Source organism: Lampetra planeri, chromosome 34 (genome assembly GCF_965212315.1).
Source record: "Lampetra planeri chromosome 34, kcLamPlan1.2.h2, whole genome shotgun sequence".
In the NCBI taxonomy this organism is placed as follows: domain Eukaryota; kingdom Metazoa; phylum Chordata; class Hyperoartia; order Petromyzontiformes; family Petromyzontidae; genus Lampetra; species Lampetra planeri.
Genome location: NC_136140.1, coordinates 11,931,486 through 11,953,607, shown reverse-complemented (window position 1 = coordinate 11,953,607; position 22,122 = coordinate 11,931,486). Strand labels below are relative to the sequence as shown.

Below are 22,122 nucleotides of genomic sequence, written 5' to 3'. Positions count from 1 at the left end.
GTGGAACATGCTTGATGGGACGTGGGGTGGAGCGTGCTTGATGGGACACGGGGTGGAGCGTGCTTGATGGGACGTGGGGTGGAGCGTACTTGATGGGACACGGGGTGGAGCGTTCTTGATGGGACACGGGGTGGAGCGTGCTTGATGGGACGTGGGGTGGAGCGTGCTTGATGGGACACGGGGTGGAGCATGCTTGATGGGACGTGGGGTGGAGCGTGCTTGATGGGACACGGGGTGGAGCGTGCTTGATGGGACACGGGGTGGAGCGTGCTTGATGGGACGTGGGGTGGGGCGTGCTTGATGGGACGTGGGGTGGAGCGTGCTTGATGGGACGTGGGTGGGGCGTGCTTGATGGGACACGGGGTGGAACGTGCTTAATGGGACGTGGGGTGGAGCGTGCTTGATGGGACGTGGGGTGGAGCGTGCTTGATGGGACGTGGGGTGGAGCGTGCTTGATGGGACACGGGGTGGAGCGTGCTTGATGGGACGTGAGGTGGGGCGTGCTTGATGGGATGTGGGGTGGAGCGTACTTGATGGGATGTGGGGTGGAGCGTGCTTGATGGGACGTGGGGTGGAGCGTGCTTGATGGGACGTGGGGTGGTGCGTGCTTGATGGGACGTGGGGTGGAGCGTGCTTGATGGGACGTGGGGTGGAGCATGCTTGATGGGACGTGGGGTGGAGCGTGCTTGATGGGACGTGGGGTGGAGTGTGCTTTATGGGACGTGGGGTGGAGCGTGCTTGATGGGACGTGAGGTGGGGCGTGCTTGATGGGACGTGGGGTGGGGCGTGCTTGATGGGACACGGGGTGGAACGTGCTTGATGGGACGTGGGGTGGGGCGTGCTTGATGGGACACGGGGTGGAGCATGCTTGATGGGACACGGCGTGGAGCGTGCTTGATGGGACGTGGGGTGGGGCGTGCTTGATGGGATGTGGGATGGAGCATGCTTGATGGGACGTGGGGTGGAGCGTGCTTGATGGGACACGGGGTGGGGCGTGCTTGATGGGACGTGGGGTGGGGCGTGCTTGATGGGACACGGGGTGGAGCGTGCTTGATGGGACATGGGGTGGGGCGTGCTTGATGGGACACGGGGTGGAACGTGCTTAATGGGACGTGGGGTGGGGCGTGCTTGATGGGACACGGGGTGGAACGTGCTTGATGGGACGTGGGGTGGGGCGTGCTTGATGGGACACGGGGTGGAACATGCTTGATGGGACGTGGGGTGGGGCGTGCTTGATGGGACACGGGGTGGAGCGTGCTTGATGGGACGTGGGGTGGAGCGTACTTGATGGGACACGGGGTGGAGCGTACTTGATGGGACACGGGGTGGAGCGTGCTTGATGGGACGTGGGGTGGAGCGTGCTTGATGGGACACGGGGTGGAGCATGCTTGATGGGACGTGGGGTGGAGCGTGCTTGATGGGACACGGGGTGGAGCGTGCTTGATGGGACACGGGGTGGAGCGTGCTTGATGGGACGTGGGGTGGGGCGTGCTTGATGGGACGTGGGGTGGAGCGTGCTTGATGGGACGTGGGTGGGGCGTGCTTGATGGGACATGGGGTGGAACGTGCTTGATGGGACGTGGGGTGGAGCGTGCTTGATGGGACGTGGGGTGGAGCGCGCTTGATGGGACGTGGGGTGGAGCGTGCTTGATGGGACACGGGGTGGAGCGTGCTTGATGGGACGTGAGGTGGGGCGTGCTTGATGGGACGTGGGGTGGAGCGTACTTGATGGGACGTGGGGTGGAGCGTGCTTGATGGGACGTGGGGTGGAGCGTGCTTGATGGGACGTGGGGTGGTGCGTGCTTGATGGGACGTGGGGTGGAGCGTGCTTGATGGGACGTGGGGTGGAGCGTGCTTGATGGGACGTGGGGTGGAGCGTGCTTGATGGGACGTGGGGTGGAGTGTGCTTTATGGGACGTGGGGTGGAGCGTGCTTGATGGGACGTGAGGTGGGGCGTGCTTGATGGGACGTGGGGTGGGGCGTGCTTGATGGGACACGGGGTGGAACGTGCTTGATGGGACGTGGGGTGGGGCGTGCTTGATGGGACACGGGGTGGAGCATGCTTGATGGGACACGGGGTGGAGCGTGCTTGATGGGACGTGGGGTGGGGCGTGCTTGATGGGATGTGGGATGGAGCATGCTTGATGGGACGTGGGGTGGAGCGTGCTTGATGGGACACGGGGTGGAACGTGCTTGATGGGACGTGGGGTGGGGCGTGCTTGATGGGACACGGGGTGGAGCGTGCTTGATGGGACATGGGGTGGGGCGTGCTTGATGGGACACGGGGTGGAACGTGCTTAATGGGACGTGGGGTGGGGCGTGCTTGATGGGACACGGGGTGGAACGTGCTTGATGGGACGTGGGGTGGGGCGTGCTTGATGGGACACGGGGTGGAACATGCTTGATGGGACGTGGGGTGGAGCGTGCTTGATGGGACACGGGGTGGAGCGTGCTTGATGGGATGTGGGGTGGAGCGTACTTGATGGGACACGGGGTGGAGCGTACTTGATGGGACACGGGGTGGAGCGTGCTTGATGGGACGTGGGGTGGAGCGTGCTTGATGGGACACGGGGTGGAGCATGCTTGATGGGACGTGGGGTGGAGCGTGCTTGATGGGACACGGGGTGGAGCGTGCTTGATGGGACACGGGGTGGAGCGTGCTTGATGGGACGTGGGGTGGGGCGTGCTTGATGGGACACGGGGTGGAGCATGCTTGATGGGACACGGCGTGGAGCGTGCTTGATGGGACGTGGGGTGGGGCGTGCTTGATGGGATGTGGGATGGAGCATGCTTGATGGGACGTGGGGTGGAGCGTGCTTGATGGGACACGGGGTGGGGCGTGCTTGATGGGACGTGGGGTGGGGCGTGCTTGATGGGACACGGGGTGGAGCGTGCTTGATGGGACATGGGGTGGGGCGTGCTTGATGGGACACGGGGTGGAACGTGCTTAATGGGACGTGGGGTGGGGCGTGCTTGATGGGACACGGGGTGGAACGTGCTTGATGGGACGTGGGGTGGGGCGTGCTTGATGGGACACGGGGTGGAACATGCTTGATGGGACGTGGGGTGGGGCGTGCTTGATGGGACACGGGGTGGAGCGTGCTTGATGGGACGTGGGGTGGAGCGTACTTGATGGGACACGGGGTGGAGCGTACTTGATGGGACACGGGGTGGAGCGTGCTTGATGGGACACGGGGTGGAGCATGCTTGATGGGACGTGGGGTGGAGCGTGCTTGATGGGACACGGGGTGGAGCGTGCTTGATGGGACACGGGGTGGAGCGTGCTTGATGGGACGTGGGGTAGGGCGTGCTTGATGGGACGTGGGGTGGAGCGTGCTTGATGGGACGTGGGTGGGGCGTGCTTGATGGGACATGGGGTGGAACGTGCTTGATGGGACGTGGGGTGGAGCGTGCTTGATGGGACGTGGGGTGGAGCGTGCTTGATGGGACGTGGGGTGGAGCGTGCTTGATGGGACACGGGGTGGAGCGTGCTTGATGGGACGTGATGTGGGGCGTGCTTGATGGGACGTGGGGTGGAGCGTACTTGATGGGACGTGGGGTGGAGCGTGCTTGATGGGACGTGGGGTGGAGCGTGCTTGATGGGACGTGGGGTGGTGCGTGCTTGATGGGACGTGGGGTGGAGCGTGCTTGATGGGACGTGGGGTGGAGCGTGCTTGATGGGACGTGGGGTGGAGCGTGCTTGATGGGACGTGGGGTGGAGTGTGCTTTATGGGACGTGGGGTGGAGCGTGCTTGATGGGACGTGAGGTGGGGCGTGCTTGATGGGACGTGGGGTGGGGCGTGCTTGATGGGACACGGGGTGGAACGTGCTTGATGGGACGTGGGGTGGGGCGTGCTTGATGGGACACGGGGTGGAGCATGCTTGATGGGACACGGGGTGGAGCGTGCTTGATGGGACGTGGGGTGGGGCGTGCTTGATGGGATGTGGGATGGAGCATGCTTGATGGGACGTGGGGTGGAGCGTGCTTGATGGGACACGGGGTGGAACGTGCTTGATGGGACGTGGGGTGGGGCGTGCTTGATGGGACACGGGGTGGAGCGTGCTTGATGGGACATGGGGTGGGGCGTGCTTGATGGGACACGGGGTGGAACGTGCTTAATGGGACGTGGGGTGGGGCGTGCTTGATGGGACACGGGGTGGAACGTGCTTGATGGGACGTGGGGTGGGGCGTGCTTGATGGGACACGGGGTGGAACATGCTTGATGGGACGTGGGGTGGAGCGTGCTTGATGGGACACGGGGTGGAGCGTGCTTGATGGGACGTGGGGTGGAGCGTACTTGATGGGACACGGGGTGGAGCGTACTTGATGGGACACGGGGTGGAGCGTGCTTGATGGGACGTGGGGTGGAGCGTGCTTGATGGGACACGGGGTGGAGCATGCTTGATGGGACGTGGGGTGGAGCGTGCTTGATGGGACACGGGGTGGAGCGTGCTTGATGGGACACGGGGTGGAGCGTGCTTGATGGGACGTGGGGTGGGGCGTGCTTGATGGGACGTGGGGTGGAGCGTGCTTGATGGGACGTGGGTGGGGCGTGCTTGATGGGACACGGGGTGGAACGTGCTTGATGGGACGTGGGGTGGAGCGTGCTTGATGGGACGTGGGGTGGAGCGTGCTTGAATGGACGTGGGGTGGAACGTGCTTGATGGGACGTGGGGTGGGGCGTGCTTGATGGGACACGGGGTGGAACGTGCTTGATGGGACGTGGGGTGGGGCGTGCTTGATGGGACACGGGGTGGAGCGTGCTTGATGGGACGTGGGGTGGAGCGTGCTTGATGGGACACGGGGTGGAGCGTGCTTGATGGGACGTGAGGTGGGGCGTGCTTGATGGGACGTGGGGTGGAGCGTACTTGATGGGACACGGGGTGGAGCGTACTTGATGGGACACGGGGTGGAGCGTGCTTGATGGGACGTGGGGTGGAGCGTGCTTGATGGGACACGGGGTGGAGCATGCTTGATGGGACGTGGGGTGGAGCATGCTTGATGGGACACGGGGTGGAGCGTGCTTGATGGGACACGGGGTGGAGCGTGCTTGATGGGACGTGGGGTGGGGCGTGCTTGATGGGACGTGGGGTGGAGCGTGCTTGATGGGACGTGGGTGGAGCGTGCTTGATGGGACACGGGGTGGAACGTGCTTGATGGGACGTGGGGTGGAGCGTGCTTGATGGGACGTGGGGTGGAGCGTGCTTGAATGGACGTGGGGTGGGGTGGGGCGTGCTTGATGGGACGTGGGGTGGGGCGTGCTTGATGGGACGTGGGGTGGGGCGTGCTTGATGGGACACGGGGTGGAACGTGCTTGATGGGACGTGGGGTGGAGCGTGCTTGATGGGACACGGGGTGGAACGTGCTTGATGGGACGTGGGGTGGAGCGTGCTTGATGGGATGTGGGGTGGAGCGTGCTTGATGGGACCTGGGGTGGGGCGTGCTTGATGGGACGTGGGGTGGAGCGTGCTTGATGGGACGTGGGGTGGAGCGTGCTTGATGGGACGTGGGGTGGGGTGTGCTTGATGGGACGTGGGGTGGAGCGTGCTTGATGGGACGTGGGGTGGAGCGTGCTTGATGGGACGTGGGGTGGTGCGTGCTTGATGGGACGTGGGGTGGAGCGTGCTTGATGGGACGTGGGGTGGAGCGTGCTTGATGGGACGTGGGGTGGAGCGTGCTTGATGGGACGTGGGGTGGAGTGTGCTTTATGGGACGTGGGGTGGAGCGTGCTTGATGGGACGTGGGGTGGAGCGTGCTTGATGGGACGTGGGGTGGAGCGTGCTTGATGGGACGTGGGGTGGGGCGTGCTTGATGGGACGTGGGGTGGAGCGTGCTTGATGGGACGTGGGGTGGAGTGTGCTTGATGGGACGTGGGGTGGTGCGTACTTGATGGGACACGGGGTGGAACGTGCTTGATGGGACGTGGGGTGGAGCGTGCTTGATGGGACGTGGGGTGGAGCGTGCTTGAATGGACGTGGGGTGGGGCGTGCTTGATGGGACGTGGGGTGGGGCGTGCTTGATGGGACGTGGGGTGGGGCGTGCTTGATGGGACACGGGGTGGAACGTGCTTGATGGGACGTGGGGTGGAGCGTGCTTGATGGGACACGGGGTGGAACGTGCTTGATGGGACGTGGGGTGGAGCGTGCTTGATGGGATGTGGGGTGGAGCGTGCTTGATGGGACGTGGGGTGGGGCGTGCTTGATGGGACGTGGGGTGGAGCGTGCTTGATGGGACGTGGGGTGGAGCGTGCTTGATGGGACGTGGGGTGGAGCGTGCTTGATGGGACGTGGGGTGGTGCGTGCTTGATGGGACGTGGGGTGGAGCGTGCTTGATGGGACGTGGGGTGGAGCGTGCTTGATGGGACGTGGGGTGGAGCGTGCTTGATGGGACGTGGGGTGGAGTGTGCTTTATGGGACGTGGGGTGGAGCGTGCTTGATGGGACGTGGGGTGGAGCGTGCTTGATGGGACGTGGGGTGGAGCGTGCTTGATGGGACGTGGGGTGGGGCGTGCTTGATGGGACGTGGGGTGGAGCGTGCTTGATGGGACGTGGGGTGGAGCGTGCTTGATGGGACGTGGGGTGGAGCGTGCTTGATGGGACGTGGGGTGGAGTGTGCTTGATGGGACGTGGGGTGGTGCGTACTTGATGGGACGTGGGGTGGAGCGTGCTTGATGGGACGTGGGGTGGAGTGTGCTTGATGGGACGTGGGGTGGAGCGTGCTTGATGGGATGTGGGGTGGAGCGTGCTTGATAGGACGTGGGATGGAGCGTGCTTGATGGGACGTGGGGTGGAGCGTGCTTGATGGGACGTGGGGTGGAGCGTGCTTGATGGGACGTGGGGTGGGGTGTGCTTGATGGGACGTGCGGTGGGGCGTGCTTGATGGGACGTGGGGTGGAGCGTACTTGATGGGACGTGGGGTGGAGCATGCTTGATGGGACGTGGGGTGGGGTGTGCTTGATGGGACGTGGGGTGGGGCGTGCTTGATGGGACGTGGGGTGGAGCGTGCTTCACGATATGATAGAATTTGTCGCGATATGATACAATTTTTTTTCTTTCAGAATATGATATAAACGTTCACGATACGATATAATTTGTCACGATACGATATCAGTTTTAACAATATATTTACAATTTTACCATACGATATGATGCCAATTTTTGAGATCCCATAACTCAGTAATTGTATTTCACAATGATATCGATGTTGTAAGTTTGCTAAATTCCAGTATGAATTGGAGGATCCATACCCTGGCTAACCAGGAGAAGACGGTACAGCAAGTGGACTAATCTCCATCTGTTCCAACCGTACGGGAATAGAGTGCTGCCCCCTCGCACACGTGCGTTTTTCTCTGGCCTCCCTATGTACTGTGAAGAAGGGCCATTGGCCGAAACGTTGCCTAATATATATGTACCGTGTTGTTAAGGCCACGCAGTGTTATGGATGAACGTGTTGAATTGTATATAAAACAAAACATTATATACACTAAAATATATATTCACTATTATTGCAATAATCTAGGGTTACTTTAAGTTGCGATGCAGGAAAATAGGACTGTCGAATGAGTGATGAAGACGAGAAAAAATAATCCCCTGCTGGATGAGACCTCTTTAATTTCAACTTTAATAATCTTGTTTTTGTTTCACATGTATTTTTGTTAAATGCAATCTATTAAATAGAATATATTAATTATATCTAACATATATTTACAAAACAAAATGAGCAACGACAGAACATTTAGTAAAACCTGACGATACGATTATCATGGCACATATCGTCCGATGTATATCGTGAATGAGTAAGATATATGTCATAGCGTTGTCAAATCATGGCTACCCGGTCAGCCACGCTCGAGGCGTTGCCTTGCGTCAGTGGTTAGGCAAGAGTCTCTGTGATCTCACGACTTGTTCCGCGGAGAGGGCTAAGGGTGAAGTCAGGGAGGAGGGGGGTAGAAAGGGAAGAGGGGGGGAGGTACCCGAGTTTTTAGAGACCCCTATCCTGGCCCGTGAGTATTTAATCGCTGCGGCAAATGTTCAGCTCCCCATCTCCCAAGCGGGTGGCGGTCCCGCGGAGGTAGAATAATGTTCCGCACGACACTTCACAGCTATCCACAACGAGCCATGCAGCCGGCTGCTGCTGCAACTCAACGTGTTCGGTCGGTGACGCGAAAGTCAATCGGTGTGGCTAGCTCACTCATTCATTCGATCGGTAACTCACGCACTCGGTCACTCGCCCACCCGCTGACACAACCACTCATTCACTCATTAATGAGCTCAATTGCTCAGCCACTCATCCACCTGCTCGTTGACTCACCCACCTCCCACCCAAACTTTTCACTCACTCAACCACCCACTCGCTCACTTTATCACTCTCCAACCCTCTCATTCATTAACTCCAGAACTCACCTACTCACTAACTCACTCAATCACTCACTAATCTACATACTCATTATCTCAATAACTCACCTTCTCATACACTCACTCACACACTCACTCGCTCACCCACCCACTCATCCATACTCACTCACCCTCCCGCTCGCTCGCTCACTCACCAACCTCACATACAACCACCGTTTCACTTACTCAACCACCGACTTCGCTCATGCATCCACTCACTCACTTGCTCACTCACCAACCCTCTAACTAATTCACTCCCGAACTCACCTATTCATCCACTCACTAACTCAACCACTCACTCAGTCAATTACTCATCCAATCACTCATTATCTCAAGAACTCACCTACTCATCCACTTACTCACCTACTCAGCCATTCATGTATCTACTCAATCACCCACTCACTCGCTTACTCACCCACCAACCCACTCATCCATCCACTCATCCACCTACCCATCCACTCGTGCAACCGCCTATCCGGCGAGCAAAGCTCCGTGAATAAACAAAGCGAGAGGCATCAATGAGCATATGAGCAGATGAAATCACTCGGGTTGTTATTCTATTTTTTGGCTTTGTATGCCTGCATGCGCGCTCATTATTTTATTATCAGCTCTACTTCCTTTTTTCGTAGCTTTCGTCCAATAATAAATTGGAGGAGCGGCTTTCAGAAAAAATCCAGGAGACAGTTTTTTTGTTAATGAGAATCTAGTGTCTGCTAAGTCCCCGGTAATCCCCGAGCGAGCACGTGGCTTGGGTAATTGCTGTCTGTGCTGGCGTTATCTCCACTTTATTTACACCCCCTCCCCCCACGTCATTTGAGGAGGAGGGTGGATGCCATTCAAGTCTTCTCGCGTCTCGGATAAGAGATCATTGCATGCGGAAACGGGGGCTCCATCTCGTCCGCGCAAATTGCGACAATTCCACAGCACCTGCAAGCAGCACCACGCATGCGGTGACCGCGTCTGAACCCAGTGACTGACCCCAATGTGAACCCCTTGACTGATCCCATCTGAACCCAGTGACTGACCCAGTCTGAACCCAGTGACTGACCCCGTCTGAACCCAGTGACTGACCCCGTCTGAACCCAGTGACTGACCCCATCTGAACCCAGTGACTGACCCAGTCTGAACCCAGTGACTGATCCCGTCTGAACCCAGTGACTGACCCAGTCTGAACCCAGTGACTGACCCCGTCTGAACCCAGTGACTGACCCCATCTGAACCCAGTGACTGACCCCATCTGAACCCAGTGACTGACCCCATCTGAACCCAGTGACTGACCCAGTCTGAACCCAGTGACTGATCCCGTCTGAACCCAGTGACTGATCCCGTCTGAACCCAGTGACTGACCCAGTCTGAACCCAGTGACTGACCCCGTCTGAACCCAGTGACTGACCCAGTCTGAAGCCAGTGACTGATCCCGTCTGAATCCAGTGACTGACCCAGTCTGAACCCAGTGACTGATCCCGTCTGAACCCAGTGACTGATCCCGTCTGAACCCAGTGACTGACCCCGTCTGAACCCAGTGACTGACCCCGTCTGAACCCAGTGACTGACCCCATCTGAACTCAGTGACTGACCCAGTCTGAACCCAGTGATTGACCCCGTCTGAACCTAGTGACTGACCCCGTCTGAACCCAGTGACTGACCCCGTCTGAACCCAGTGACTGACCCAGTCTGAACCCAGTGACTGACCCCATCTGAACCCAGTGACTGACCCCGTCTGAACCCAGTGACTGACCCCGTCTGAACCCAGTGACTGACCCCGTCTGAACCCAGTGACTGACCCCGTCTGAACCCAGTGACTGACCCAGTCTGAACCCAGTGACTGACCCCGTCTGAACCCAGTGACTGACCCCATCTAAACCCAGTGACTGACCCCATCTGAACCCAGTGACTGACCCAGTCTGAACCCAGTGACTGACCCCATCTGAACCCAGTGACTGACCCCGTCTGAACCCAGTGACTGAACCATTCCTAATTCAGTGACGGAAACAGTTGTCCACATTGCCTGGATCTCGTCCGATCTCGGCGGCTAAGCAGGCCTTGAGCCTGGATGATTGCTCAGAAATGTAATCACCACTGGGGCTTCATTGCAGCCGCCTCTGAACGAATCGGTGGCCCGTAAAATATGTACGTGCCCAGCACACCACATTCAGATTTGTTCGTGTCCAGTGCCGGATTATCCTAGTAGCAAAATTAGCTACATATGCTACGGTCCCCGCACTTTAAAGGGCCCCCGCGCTAAATGCTTTCAAGCTATCAATTACAGTTCAGTGATTCTGCACTTGCTCTATTACTATAATATTATACTGCCTTCAACTTTTATGAACGACTGGGTGTTTAAGGTTAGCGATTTCTCATTATCTGGCTGTATAGCAAATAAAAAAAGACAATTATTTTCGTATGCAAGTTAAAAATTGTGTTTGAAGATTTATGTATTTTTTTATATTTAGGGCCCCTTTATAACATATGTTACAGGCCCCGCACCAGCTTAATCCGGCACTGCTCGTGTTGCTATGGACTGTGGACAATCCGAGCCACGTGCCGCCTACTTAGCGCTGATGACCGCAGCGCGCAGTCCGTGTGACACAGACGATCTGCAGCGCCACGTGGTGGGCAGCAGGGGACGGTGCAGACAAACAAACCCACTGTTGCACGGTGCCTCTATGCTCCCCACCTTCAACCTGCACTGACCAGCTTGGTGAAGTATAGTCAAATAACTCTTCTTGGCCACACGCTGTGGGGATGCCCTCATCCAGCAGTGGATGGACTCTGCATGATGATGACGACGACGATGATTGAGATGACGATGCTGCATAATGATGCATGATGATGATGCATGTTGACGCTGCATGTTGACGCTGCATGATGATGATTGTTGGAGATAATGATGAGATCCTCCACAGGGGGGCTCCACGTATAGATTGGTTGCCTAGGGACACGTGGTTGCGAGTGGAGCAGGGTTGCCACCTGTGCAGTGCAAAAACACCCTGAACAGATTAGAGGGGGAGGAGAATGTCTCCCAATGTCGGAATGGTGGATTATTGTTGATATTGTTATCGTTGTTATTATTACACAACTGACTAAACCCCCCCCCCCCCCAGGATAATAACCGCCTCAACAAAAAAAAGTTGTCCCTGGAAAAACCAGGACAGGTGGCAACCCCTATCAGTATTGCCTCATCCTTTGCAGGACAAACGATCGTAACAATCCAGCATGCTCTTTGTGCAGGGCGCGTGATTAAACTCCCCGGCATCTGACAGCGTCTTACAATCGCACCATCACAATAGCCAGATGTAGTGTTCTGTTTTATCCGAGGGGACCCCCTCAAGTCAGCTGTCCCTGTGTGGCACACGGTGACGCATCACCGACCTGCCAAATGGGCGTTAGACTGCGAGTCAGAGGCGATGTTTGATTTTGCATATTACAGTTTGAGCACATTTTCAAAGTTAGATCAAATAACAAATTTCACGTCCACTGAGATGCATACGGTGCATCGCATTGATGGGTAATCCATGGGCATGATTTAACCGGGGGCGAGCAGCCGTGTAACTGTCACCCTTACCAGGACTCATCGGCACAACAATGGGTACCTTGCAGCACCTGCACGAGGCCCGTGCTCACGCCCGACATGAGGTCGCTGGGCAACCAGGCACGCAGGCGGTAGCGGGGCAGCCAAACCAGCACGGGCAGCAGGCAGCGAGCCACTCGGCCACAGCACCTGCAGCAGAGACACGTGGTGACACAGTCGAAACCCAGACACAGAGAGGGCGTCTCTCACGGGGGGGGGGGGAGTCTCTCACGGGGGGAGGGAAGAATCTCTCACGGGGGGGGGGGGGGGGTGAGTCTCTCACGGTGGGGGGGGGGGGTGAGTCTCTCACGGTGGGGGGGGGTGAGTCTCTCACGGTGGGGGGGTGAGTCTCTCACGGTGGGGGGGTGAGTCTCTCACGGTGGGGGGGGGGTGAGTCTCTCACGGTGGGGGGGTGAATCTCTCACGGTGGGGGGGGTGAGTCTCTCACGGTGGGGGGGGGGTGAGTCTCTCACGGTGGGGGGGGGGGTGAGTCTCTCACGGTGGAGGGGGGGGGTGAGTCTCTCACGGTGGGGGGGGGGGTGAGTCTCTCACGGTGGGGGGGGGGGGGTGAGTCTCTCACGGTGGGGGGGGGGTGAGTCTCTCACGGTGGGGGGGGGGGGTGAGTCTCTCACGGTGGGGGGGGGGGGTCTCTCACGGTGGGGGGGGGTGAGTCTCTCACGGTGGGGGGGGGGGGTGAGTCTCTCACGGTGGGGGGGGGGGGTGAGTCTCTCACGGTGGGGGGGGGGGGTGAGTCTCTCACGGTGGGGGGGGGGGTCTCTCACGGTGGGGGGGGAGTCTCTCACGGTGGGGGGGGGGGGGTGAGTCTCTCACGGTGGGGGGGTGAGTCTCTCACGGTGGGGGGGGGGTGAGTCTCTCACGGTGAGAAACGGGCCAGCCCCACGGACAGGTCAGGCACGAGCCGTTACCCTTAAGCGCGTTATACATCACCTTAATTAAATATTCAAGTTAAAGGACGCCGAGCAGAAAATACGAATGCAAATTTTTTTTGGCGGCTTTGGCAGACGGACGGACGTTTTATAGTTTTAATTAAGCGATATCTGGGAATTTCCAGCGAATTCGCGGCCGTCCCGGAGGGGTTTCTCTCGCCGAGATCCCATTTGCGCGTCGCTCCGATTAAGTGTTGGCGGCCGTTCAGAGGCGTCGCGAGCCCACGAGGACCCAATTAGAGCGTCGCAGGCGCGCACGAGGCGCCCAACGTGCGCCCAGAGTAGCACCTTTCATCTCCCGTTTACAGCGCCGAGTCAGCGATGGAAATTCCCCATTCCTATGTCAGGCTGCGCGTTCGTCGATGAGGACAACTACTGTTGACTTCTCCACAAAGTGATACGACGACGATGATAATAATTTGTCATCATCGTCGACGTCGTGCCGTAATTCTATCAGCTTGAACAACGCACGGACACTTGTTATCTTCAACAACACAGAAACATCACCATGCTCCTGGCCCTCTTCTTCCCCGTCCCCTCTCTCTTCCGCCCCATGACCTCTGGTGATTGATCCCCCCACCATCCCCAACCCCCCGGTCCCCCCACCCGCCATCCCCTCACTCTCTTTCAACTTTGTCGTTCGCGTTTCACTGCCGTCGCTCACGGAACTCGAGCGGCCACGTGGACATCACCTGGGCGTGGGCCGAGGGCAGCGGGAGATGAGCGATGCTCGCCCCTTCTCCTTCTTCTCATCCTCCTCCTGCTCCTGCTCCACGTCTTTGTCGTCGTCCGCTCCACCCCCCGCCAGGGCCGCCAGGCCGTCCACGTTGAGCACGGGACGCGAGACGGCGAGGGTGAGCGGGCGGTGGCGAAGGCCGGCGACCTCCTCCTCCTCCGGGCGCTTCCCCCCCGCGCCTCCGTTCTCCTCGACCGCCACGGCGACGCCTGCAGCAGCGGAGACGTCCGCCGCGTTCCACGCGTGAGCACGTGGGAGCCCGGCGTGGGGTGAACGGGTCACACGACGTGATGATGTCTGTATATTGACCAGCTCATTTGCTTAATTATTCAGCAGCGCCACGCGTACGAGTGGTATGACTCTTTTTTTTGCTAGGGTCCTGCCTCTGCATTGATGCTTTTCTTTGTTAAAATGTTTTCAGTCAATCCATGATGAGTTGTGTTGATTATACACGTGTGGGAGGAAACTCTAGCACCCGGAGAAAACCCAGGCATTACACGAGGGGAAAACGCTCAATCCTCGTACAGATGGAAACAGATGGCGATAATCCCACTTGCTGTGCCGTCTTCTCCTGGCGAGCCAGGGGTTCGGCACCACCTCGACGCCCGCCGGAAGGGGAGTGTCACAACAACATCGGTGCGGTGATCCACGAACCCTCGCTACCGCTGCTGCATCCACAGCGCGGGATGATCACAGGCAGCAGCAGCAGAAGCGTAGCCACCAGCGGCCGCCCGCTTTTCCCTTGTGGCGCGGTGCATTTATTGCGAGAGCAACGTTTATTGAACAGGGTCAGAAGAAACAAAAGTCTCGTTGATTTCCTTTTCTCAAATGAGTTCCGAGGCGGTTCTCGTTTCCCGTTCACATCCCTGAGGCAGTGGTGGAAATTACCCATTCCTATGAACAACCAACCATAGAGTGGTACTAATTGTATCGACCGCGGAAGTATGATGGGCTGAGTCAACCCATAAATCAAGATTTGACTTCGCAAGCTTGTCTCTGCCACTGAGCCACCTGAACTCACTGTTGATTTATCATCATAATCAACATCACCTGCCATGGGCAATCGACTGCTGGATGGCTGCCTCCCCAAGCCGCCATCACCTCTCACCATCTTACGATGTAGCAATCCACATCGCGCCTGCAACTCGAACTCATTTCATTGCGCCATCTCCTCGATGCACGTCAATTCGGACGCGTTCCAATCCTTAACCGCCGCTTAGCTACGATGATAGATTCATGTGGCATCTACCTGCGCCATCATCCCTGGACACCGCACATAAACACCGGGCATATTTAACTGAGACGAAGGGCGATGCAGTCATAGGGCAGGGTAGAGGACGGCCTTGAGCCTGGACGTGAACAGGGATGGACAGGGAGTCGACAGCACGGATGGCTGGGGGAGGGGAGTTCCAGACAAGGGGGGACAGCTCAGGAGAATGAGCGACTCCCTTCACTACGGGGCCTCGACGGAAAGCCTCGTGCGGGGGCGACCTGGTGGTGACGCGTCATGCCAATGGACGCAGCGGTAGGGGCAGTGACTGTGACGCCGGGAGACAGGGGCAGTCGGGAGCGAGCGGGAGGACGCGACCCGATGGCCCCACGAGACGTGGTGACAGCCGAAAGTGTCATTCGCCATTGTGATTCCGGGCAGCGGCGTGTAGTCCTTCGGCATGGTGTCCGACGTTCCGCCGAAGCTGCTGGGAGCTTCTTCAGGAACTGAATGAGAGATGAGATATATCGCGCGTGGATGGATTTTTTTTTTTGCGGAAGATGCAGAATGTGTCCAGGGCATCTTGAACCGTAGCTGTATTTCAGAAGCTAAACACACTCTACTTTGTATTGCATGCCAATGTACTGCCCTATTAATCATCATCCTCGTTAATTATTTGTTTTAGTTGCATATAGTGTCATTCATGCAAACCTCAGCCAGAACCGGGCACTACAAACAATCATCCAAGCTCTGTGATACTTTTATCGCAATGCATTTGGCCAACTCCGAGTGCGCCACCATATTTACATAAACTTCTCAAGTTCCTGGCCCCCCACCCGGCACGCGGAGCGGGCCGCCTCCGCACTGAGACCACGCGGAGCGGGCCGCCTCCGCACTGAGACCACGCGCAGCGGGCCGTCTCCGCACTGAGACCACGCGGAGCGGGCCGCCTCCGCACTGAGACCACGCGGAGCGGGCCGCCTCCACACTGAGACCACGCGCAGCGAGCCGTCTCCGCACTGAGACCACACTGAGACCACGCGGAGCGGGCCGACTCCGCACTGAGACCACACTGAGACCACGCGGAGCGGGCCGTCTCCGCACTGAGACCACATTGAGACCACGCGGAGCGGGCCCGTCTCCGCACTGAGACCACACTGAGACCACGCGGAGCGGGCAGACTCCGCACTGAGACCACGTGGAGCGGGCCGCCTCCGCACTGAGACCACGTGGAGCGGGCCGACTCCGCACTGAGACCACACTGAGACCACGCGGAGCGGGCCCGTCTCCGCACTGAGACCACCCGGAGCGAGCCGCCTCCACACTGAGACCACGCGGAGCGGGCCATCTCCGCACTGAGGCCACGCGAAGCAGGCCAACTCCGCACTGAGGCCACGCGGAGCTGGCCGCCTCCGCACTGAGGCCACGCGGAGCGGGCCAACTGCACACTGAGGCCACGCGGAGCGAGCCGCCTCCGCACTGAGGCCACGCGGAGCGGGCCGCCTCCGCACTGAGGCCACGTGGAGCGGGCCGCCTCCGCACTGAGACCACCCGGAGCGGGCCGCCTCCGCACTGAGACCACACTGAGACCACCCGGAGCGGGCCGCCTCCGCACTGAGACCACACTGAGACCACGTGGAGCTGGGCGCTATCTCGCGCGCTCTGCATTCCGTCCCCGGCGTGCCTGATACACCGCATTGCCCAGAGGTCGCACATGGGGTCATCGCGGCACAATGAACACGGGCGGCTGACCCTTTGGGAAGGCAAACAGAGCTTGGGGGGTGGGGGGATCTTGATCATGCCCCGTGAATGTGACGGCCCGTTCCGATCTCACCGCAGCGGCGTGGACCCCAAAGCCTCCCTCCTTCTTCGTGTTCTGTGCCCGAGATAGCGATTGAAAAATAAAGAACTAGGGGTGAAGTGTTTAACTTTGGTTAATAAACACGGTGCCGTGGACGAGGCAGCCACTGCCCGCGATAGCCGAGTGAGCTCTCGGCTCGCCTGCGTAACCTACACACGCGCACACACTCGTACACAATACACAGATCCCCCGTGTAACCACTAACAGACCGTTGGGGGACGTGCTGTTAGCGAGCACCTACGAAAGGACCTCATGGCACGCGCGGTTGTGGGTGGGCAGCACCACGCCCGGCCGCCATTGTCTCCCGATTGTTGATGTTTATGCACAGACCAGGTACTCATTTGAGGCTGAGTCGACCTAGGGAATGCCCAGCACGGGTTAAAATGATCCGTCACTGATGCCGGCGCGAATCGAAATCGGGTTGCTGCCCTTCATAGCGCGGTGTGCTAACCGCCGCGCCACCGTTCACGCACACACAAAGAGGGTGACCAGCGGACACACGGTGGGGCGCGTACCTGCGTGACCCGTGCCACCTCCTCCTGCGTTGCGGCCGTTTGGCTCCATCAATATTTAGCCCGACTCGCGAGGCAGATAAGAAAGACAAAGGTGGGTGACGCCGGTGAACCCCGGAGCGCGGAGCAGCGTCGCTCGCTGGCCCTCTGCCTCCTCTGTGCTCCGCACGGCACCGCGTTCCCTTCACCTGTCAGCTCGCAGAGGGAGGTTCTGCACGAGAAAGGTGCTCGCACGCTACCGTGGGAAAAAGGTCACACGGGGGGGAGGGGGGGTATCATCGTCTCCGATTAGCGCGGTTGGCAACGTAAGGTGCGAAAGAAGTTCTGCATATAGTACATACAACATGTCAATCAGAGCACTCTAGACCAGAGCAGTTAAACGATAACTAAGCAAATCGGTAGCCCTTTTCAGAATCAGTTACCGGTTATCAGGGACCGGTAATCCTTACTCCCGTTCAAAATGTTAGCAATGAATGCTACCGGTTGAGTTATGCGACGCACCACGTCATTCCCGCTGCCTGAGCGCCGGGAGGTGGAATAGAACGGGCGACGGGGTCTGGGTGGTGTGCTGCTGGCAGGCACCGTGGCAGCTTCCCCGTCATGCACAAGGCTCGGCCACCCCGTGGCGGTGTCGGATCCCAGATTTGATAAATTCGAATTATTTTTTACCCCGCAATTCACTCAATTGGGATCAAAAAGACAAAGGCAAAAATCCCCCGTGTAGCCTCAACAGACTGTTGAGGAAAATGCTGTTAGCGAGCAGCACCTATGAAGGGCGAAACCGTACACGAGGGGGTGGGTGGCCATCACCACGCCCGGCCGCCTTTGTCTCCCCAGTGGCGATATTTACACACCGCACCAGGTACTCATTTGAGGCTAAGTCGACCTAGGGGAGGCCCAGGACTGGTTCAGATAATCAACAATTGATGTTGGCCTTGAGCGGAAATCGAACTTGGATCGCCGGATTTGTAACGCATCGCGCTAACCGCTACACCACCACTCCCCACTACGCTAATCAAAGACAAAGATCCCCCGTATAGCCTGAACAGACTGTTGGGGCAAGTCCTGTGAGCGAGCATCTATGAAGGCCGGCACAGCACACGAGCGGGTGGCCAACACCACGCCCGGCCGCCTTTGTCTCCCTAGTGGCGATGTTTACACATCGCACCAGGTACTCATTTTAGGCTGAGTAGACCTAGGGAGGCCCAGAACCGGTTCAGATAAGATTCCCCGTATAGCCTGAACTGGTGTTGGCCGTGAGCGGGAACCGAACCCGGGTCTCCAGGTTCGTAGCGCAGCGCGCTAACTGCTGCACCACCGCTCCCCACCACCCTGATCAAAGAAAAAGCTCCCCCGTATAGCCTGAACAGACTATTGGGGCAAGTCCTGTTAACGAGCATCTTTGAAGGCCAGAACGGTACACAATGGGCTGGGTGGCCAGCACCACGCCCGACCGCCTTTGTCTCCCCAGTGGCGATGTTTAACCGCTACAATACCGCTCCCCACCTGATCACATACACAGCAACAGCAATCATCGCCCCCCTACTGGCAGGCTAATGTCCCAAGGACCCTCTTGGTCTCTTGCGTTCCTCACGTGGGTCCAACAGAATGGACCTGCAACCTGAAAGTCCTTTTAACAGCTGTGCTGAATAATTAATGCCTCCCGCTGCCTCCGCACGCGACCCAGAGAGGTGCGATCGCACGTGCGCGCTATTACATTGGAAGCCGTCGCCTCGTCGTGCACGTGGGGGTTTTCTCAGGTCTCCTGCATCACGAGGAGGCCACGCTCTCATCGACGAGGGAATTCGCCAAACACCCCGGATGTGAGCCAATGCCCTCGTGAGCAGGAGTCGTGAGACTCCGCGAGGCTTTGCAGGGGGTACATCAAAGGGCATCGTTATATTATTGGGTCTTTCGGTAAAAAAACTACTACTAAATTTCGATTTAAAGCTTTCGTGACTGCAGGAATTAATATTCTTGGTTCTATCGGTAAAGTCACGTAGAAGGGAAATAATAAAATAATACAAATTAAACAATACAATTCTCACGACGTTTCGATTGCAACACAAGCAATCATCATCATCAGGTGTGAAACCCACAGCAAGACAGAAGAAACGTGTTTCAAATTGTGTTGCTGTGGTTTTCACACCTGATGATGATTGCTTGTGTTGTAATCGAAACGTCGTGAGAATTGTATTGTTACATTTTTATTATTTTATTAATTCCCTTATACGTGACTTTACCGAAAGACCCAATTATATGAATTCCTGCAGTCACGAAAGCTTTAAGTCAAGATTTAAAGGGCATCGTTGTTAATGTTGTTGTTTTGTTCCACACGAAGGGCTGCGACAGCAGTATACAAGCTGACGTCCGCACTCAACACATATTAAGTACAGGCCAAGGGATTGCAAGGCACGGGGGGTTAGAGGGGGTCAGTTGCACCCTCTCCCGTAATTCTGGACAGCAGAGGCGAGATCTATGCTCTACCCCCTTAATTACCGGCCTTCACGAATCCCCTTGGCCACTCGATATACATCCCTTCGGCAGCCACTTACACAAAAATTGTTCCCGAGGCTCTGGCAGCAAGCAATGTCACTCACCAATCTCATTAGCGCTGCCTTATGAAAGAAGCTCTCTATGGCGGTGTAACTTTATTTTTTGCTGGGCAATAGCCATGCCGACCACTGTACCTGCGTGGGGAGGGGGGGGGTGTGCTGTTTGGTTGCGAAGCGACGTTCACGACGAGATCGTCGGCGAGGTCGCTCTCTACGATCCTGCGAGTCGCCCACGCGAGCCCACTGGAGTTGGGGGTTCGGGGCGACTCGCTGGAGAATCCGGACACCATTCGTCACCCACTGGCCGGATGGTTTTTTTTTTTGCAGCTTTTGAAATATTCAAGTTGTTTTTAAAATACAAAATTGGAAAAGAAAAGTCTATTCTTGTTAGGTTGGTTGCCGAACTATGGCTTAGACGGAGGCAGGCTTCGAAGAGTGTGCCAGGAAAACTGAAGGGGGATAACAAAATATACACAGAGCAGTGACAGCACGAGCGGTGATGTATGGCGTAGAGGCGCGGGCACCGGTAGAGAAGACAGAGAACATTTATTACAAAGGGCAGAGATGAGAATGCTGAGATGGATCTATATTCTGTGATTTCTGAGGAGGGTGATGACTCATGTCTTGAAGGTGGTCAGATAAGTGAGACGTGGATGGTTTGGGCTTGAGTAGAGAAGTTTCAGTTTCATTTATTTGTCATAGTCCTGTGAGCCATTCGGCTTTTGAATCGGGTGCAACCGCAACAAACAAAAACATGAACAAGAAAAAATCTTAAAGTGACTATGCACAAAGAGAAAAATCCAGGAAAAAACTGCAAAGTCTTCCAGAAAAAAGCACCGTACACCAACGCTGTGCAAAAATCCCAGTGGGATGCAAGTCAAACAACAACAACCACAAGACAACTTAGATTAAAGCCATCATTCTAACTCCGTACTACAACAAACAAACATGACCAAACCAAAACACTTTTCGAAATCACCAAAATAAAGCCATAAACAATGTAACAGTGATCATAGGAACTGTGACCGAAATTTCACAATTAACGACATAAACAACATGTACCACCAAACCCTGTAGCCATAGCTGGCTGCATGAGTCACTCCACAACAGCAGGGGCATCAGGAGGAGTATCAACATGTATCAAATGCACCTTTAAAGATCAGAAAAGGCAAAGAAGATTACATGAGAACGGTTATGGAGGTTAGAGACTCAGAGAATCACACAGAGACCCACAGACTCACACAGATAACCGCAGATTAGAGGGAGCTATGGAAATGGCAGTGGTGCAAGGCAGCAGGCATAGAGGGAGAACGAGGGTGAGATGGAAGAATGCGTGGAGCGAGGTGCAGGAGGTGGTGAGTAGACAACCACCACAGATTGGAGAGAGGAGCACGCAGAGAGTGGAGTGGACGATCTGCTGCTGCTGCGTTGGCAGTGGTGCACGATTAACACTCAGCACGTTCGTCAATAACACTTCTGTAAATGAAAAACAAAATACATTATGGTCGACGTTTCGGGCGATTTCTCTTCTTCATATCCACCCCAACCCCCCCAATGCCATAATGGGTTGGCTGAAGGGAGAGACACCGAGGCCTCGACTCGCTTCGCCTCCTCCCCGACGCGAGGACAACTCAGCGCACTCACCTGTGTGGATGGGCTCGCAGAGGCAGTGGAGGGCACGTGTCTGTCCGCAGCACCACGGTCGCGGCAGAAAAAGTTAGAACTCAATTCTCTCAGAATGTTCCATTTCCCTCGGGGGGGAGGGGGTGTCAGTCCGTTGTAATCGGCGCGACCAAACGATTAACCCCCCCACCCCCTCCACTCCAGCCCCCGCGGCCTGCCAACATGGAAGAGATGTCCGAGTCTTTTCGCCGGTTCCTCGGGGGCCCCCAATTTTCCGCGCGGGCCCCCCCACGCTGCTCGTGTCCGTCAACGCGCGCTTATAATGAAGCCCGCTAATAGCGGCCCTGCCCTGTCAGCCAGCTCGTTTGGGTCGCCCCGCGCCGCGTGCGTTACAGCTGACTCATCCACCTCGCCCGGCATAGCTTCACCTGTGGAATGGTCCCGTGGTGGGGTGCTTTTACGCGTTCAAGCACCGGGGTGCACATCTTCAACCGCACTTGTTTATATATATATTTATTATGAACAACACAACTCCCTCCCTCCCCGTGGTGGTGGTGCTGTTGCTCTTTTCAGCGTATATCACCCAAGGCGAGCAAACTCCACAGCCCCCCCCCTCTCGCCACGCAGTTAAAGCGCACAAGCTCCAGCGCTACGTTCCGAGCCCCGATAGAAAGTGTGGCGCGCACAGCGATGTGGAATCTCCACCTTTTTCTC

The 22,122-nt window shown here is 57.3% G+C and overlaps 1 protein-coding gene across 1 annotated transcript in view; it reads right to left on the bottom strand.

Moving 5' to 3' along the window:
• Nucleotides 1–22,122, bottom strand: part of LOC144729967 (chloride anion exchanger-like) — a 135,722-nt gene that overhangs the window by 58,382 nt on the left and 55,218 nt on the right. Inside the window, 5 exon segments of the mRNA XM_078610396.1 lie at nucleotides 11,987–12,114; nucleotides 13,604–13,856; nucleotides 17,234–17,377; nucleotides 17,380–17,430; nucleotides 17,433–17,465. Coding sequence (XP_078466522.1) covers nucleotides 11,987–12,114; nucleotides 13,604–13,856; nucleotides 17,234–17,377; nucleotides 17,380–17,430; nucleotides 17,433–17,465 — 609 coding nt within the window.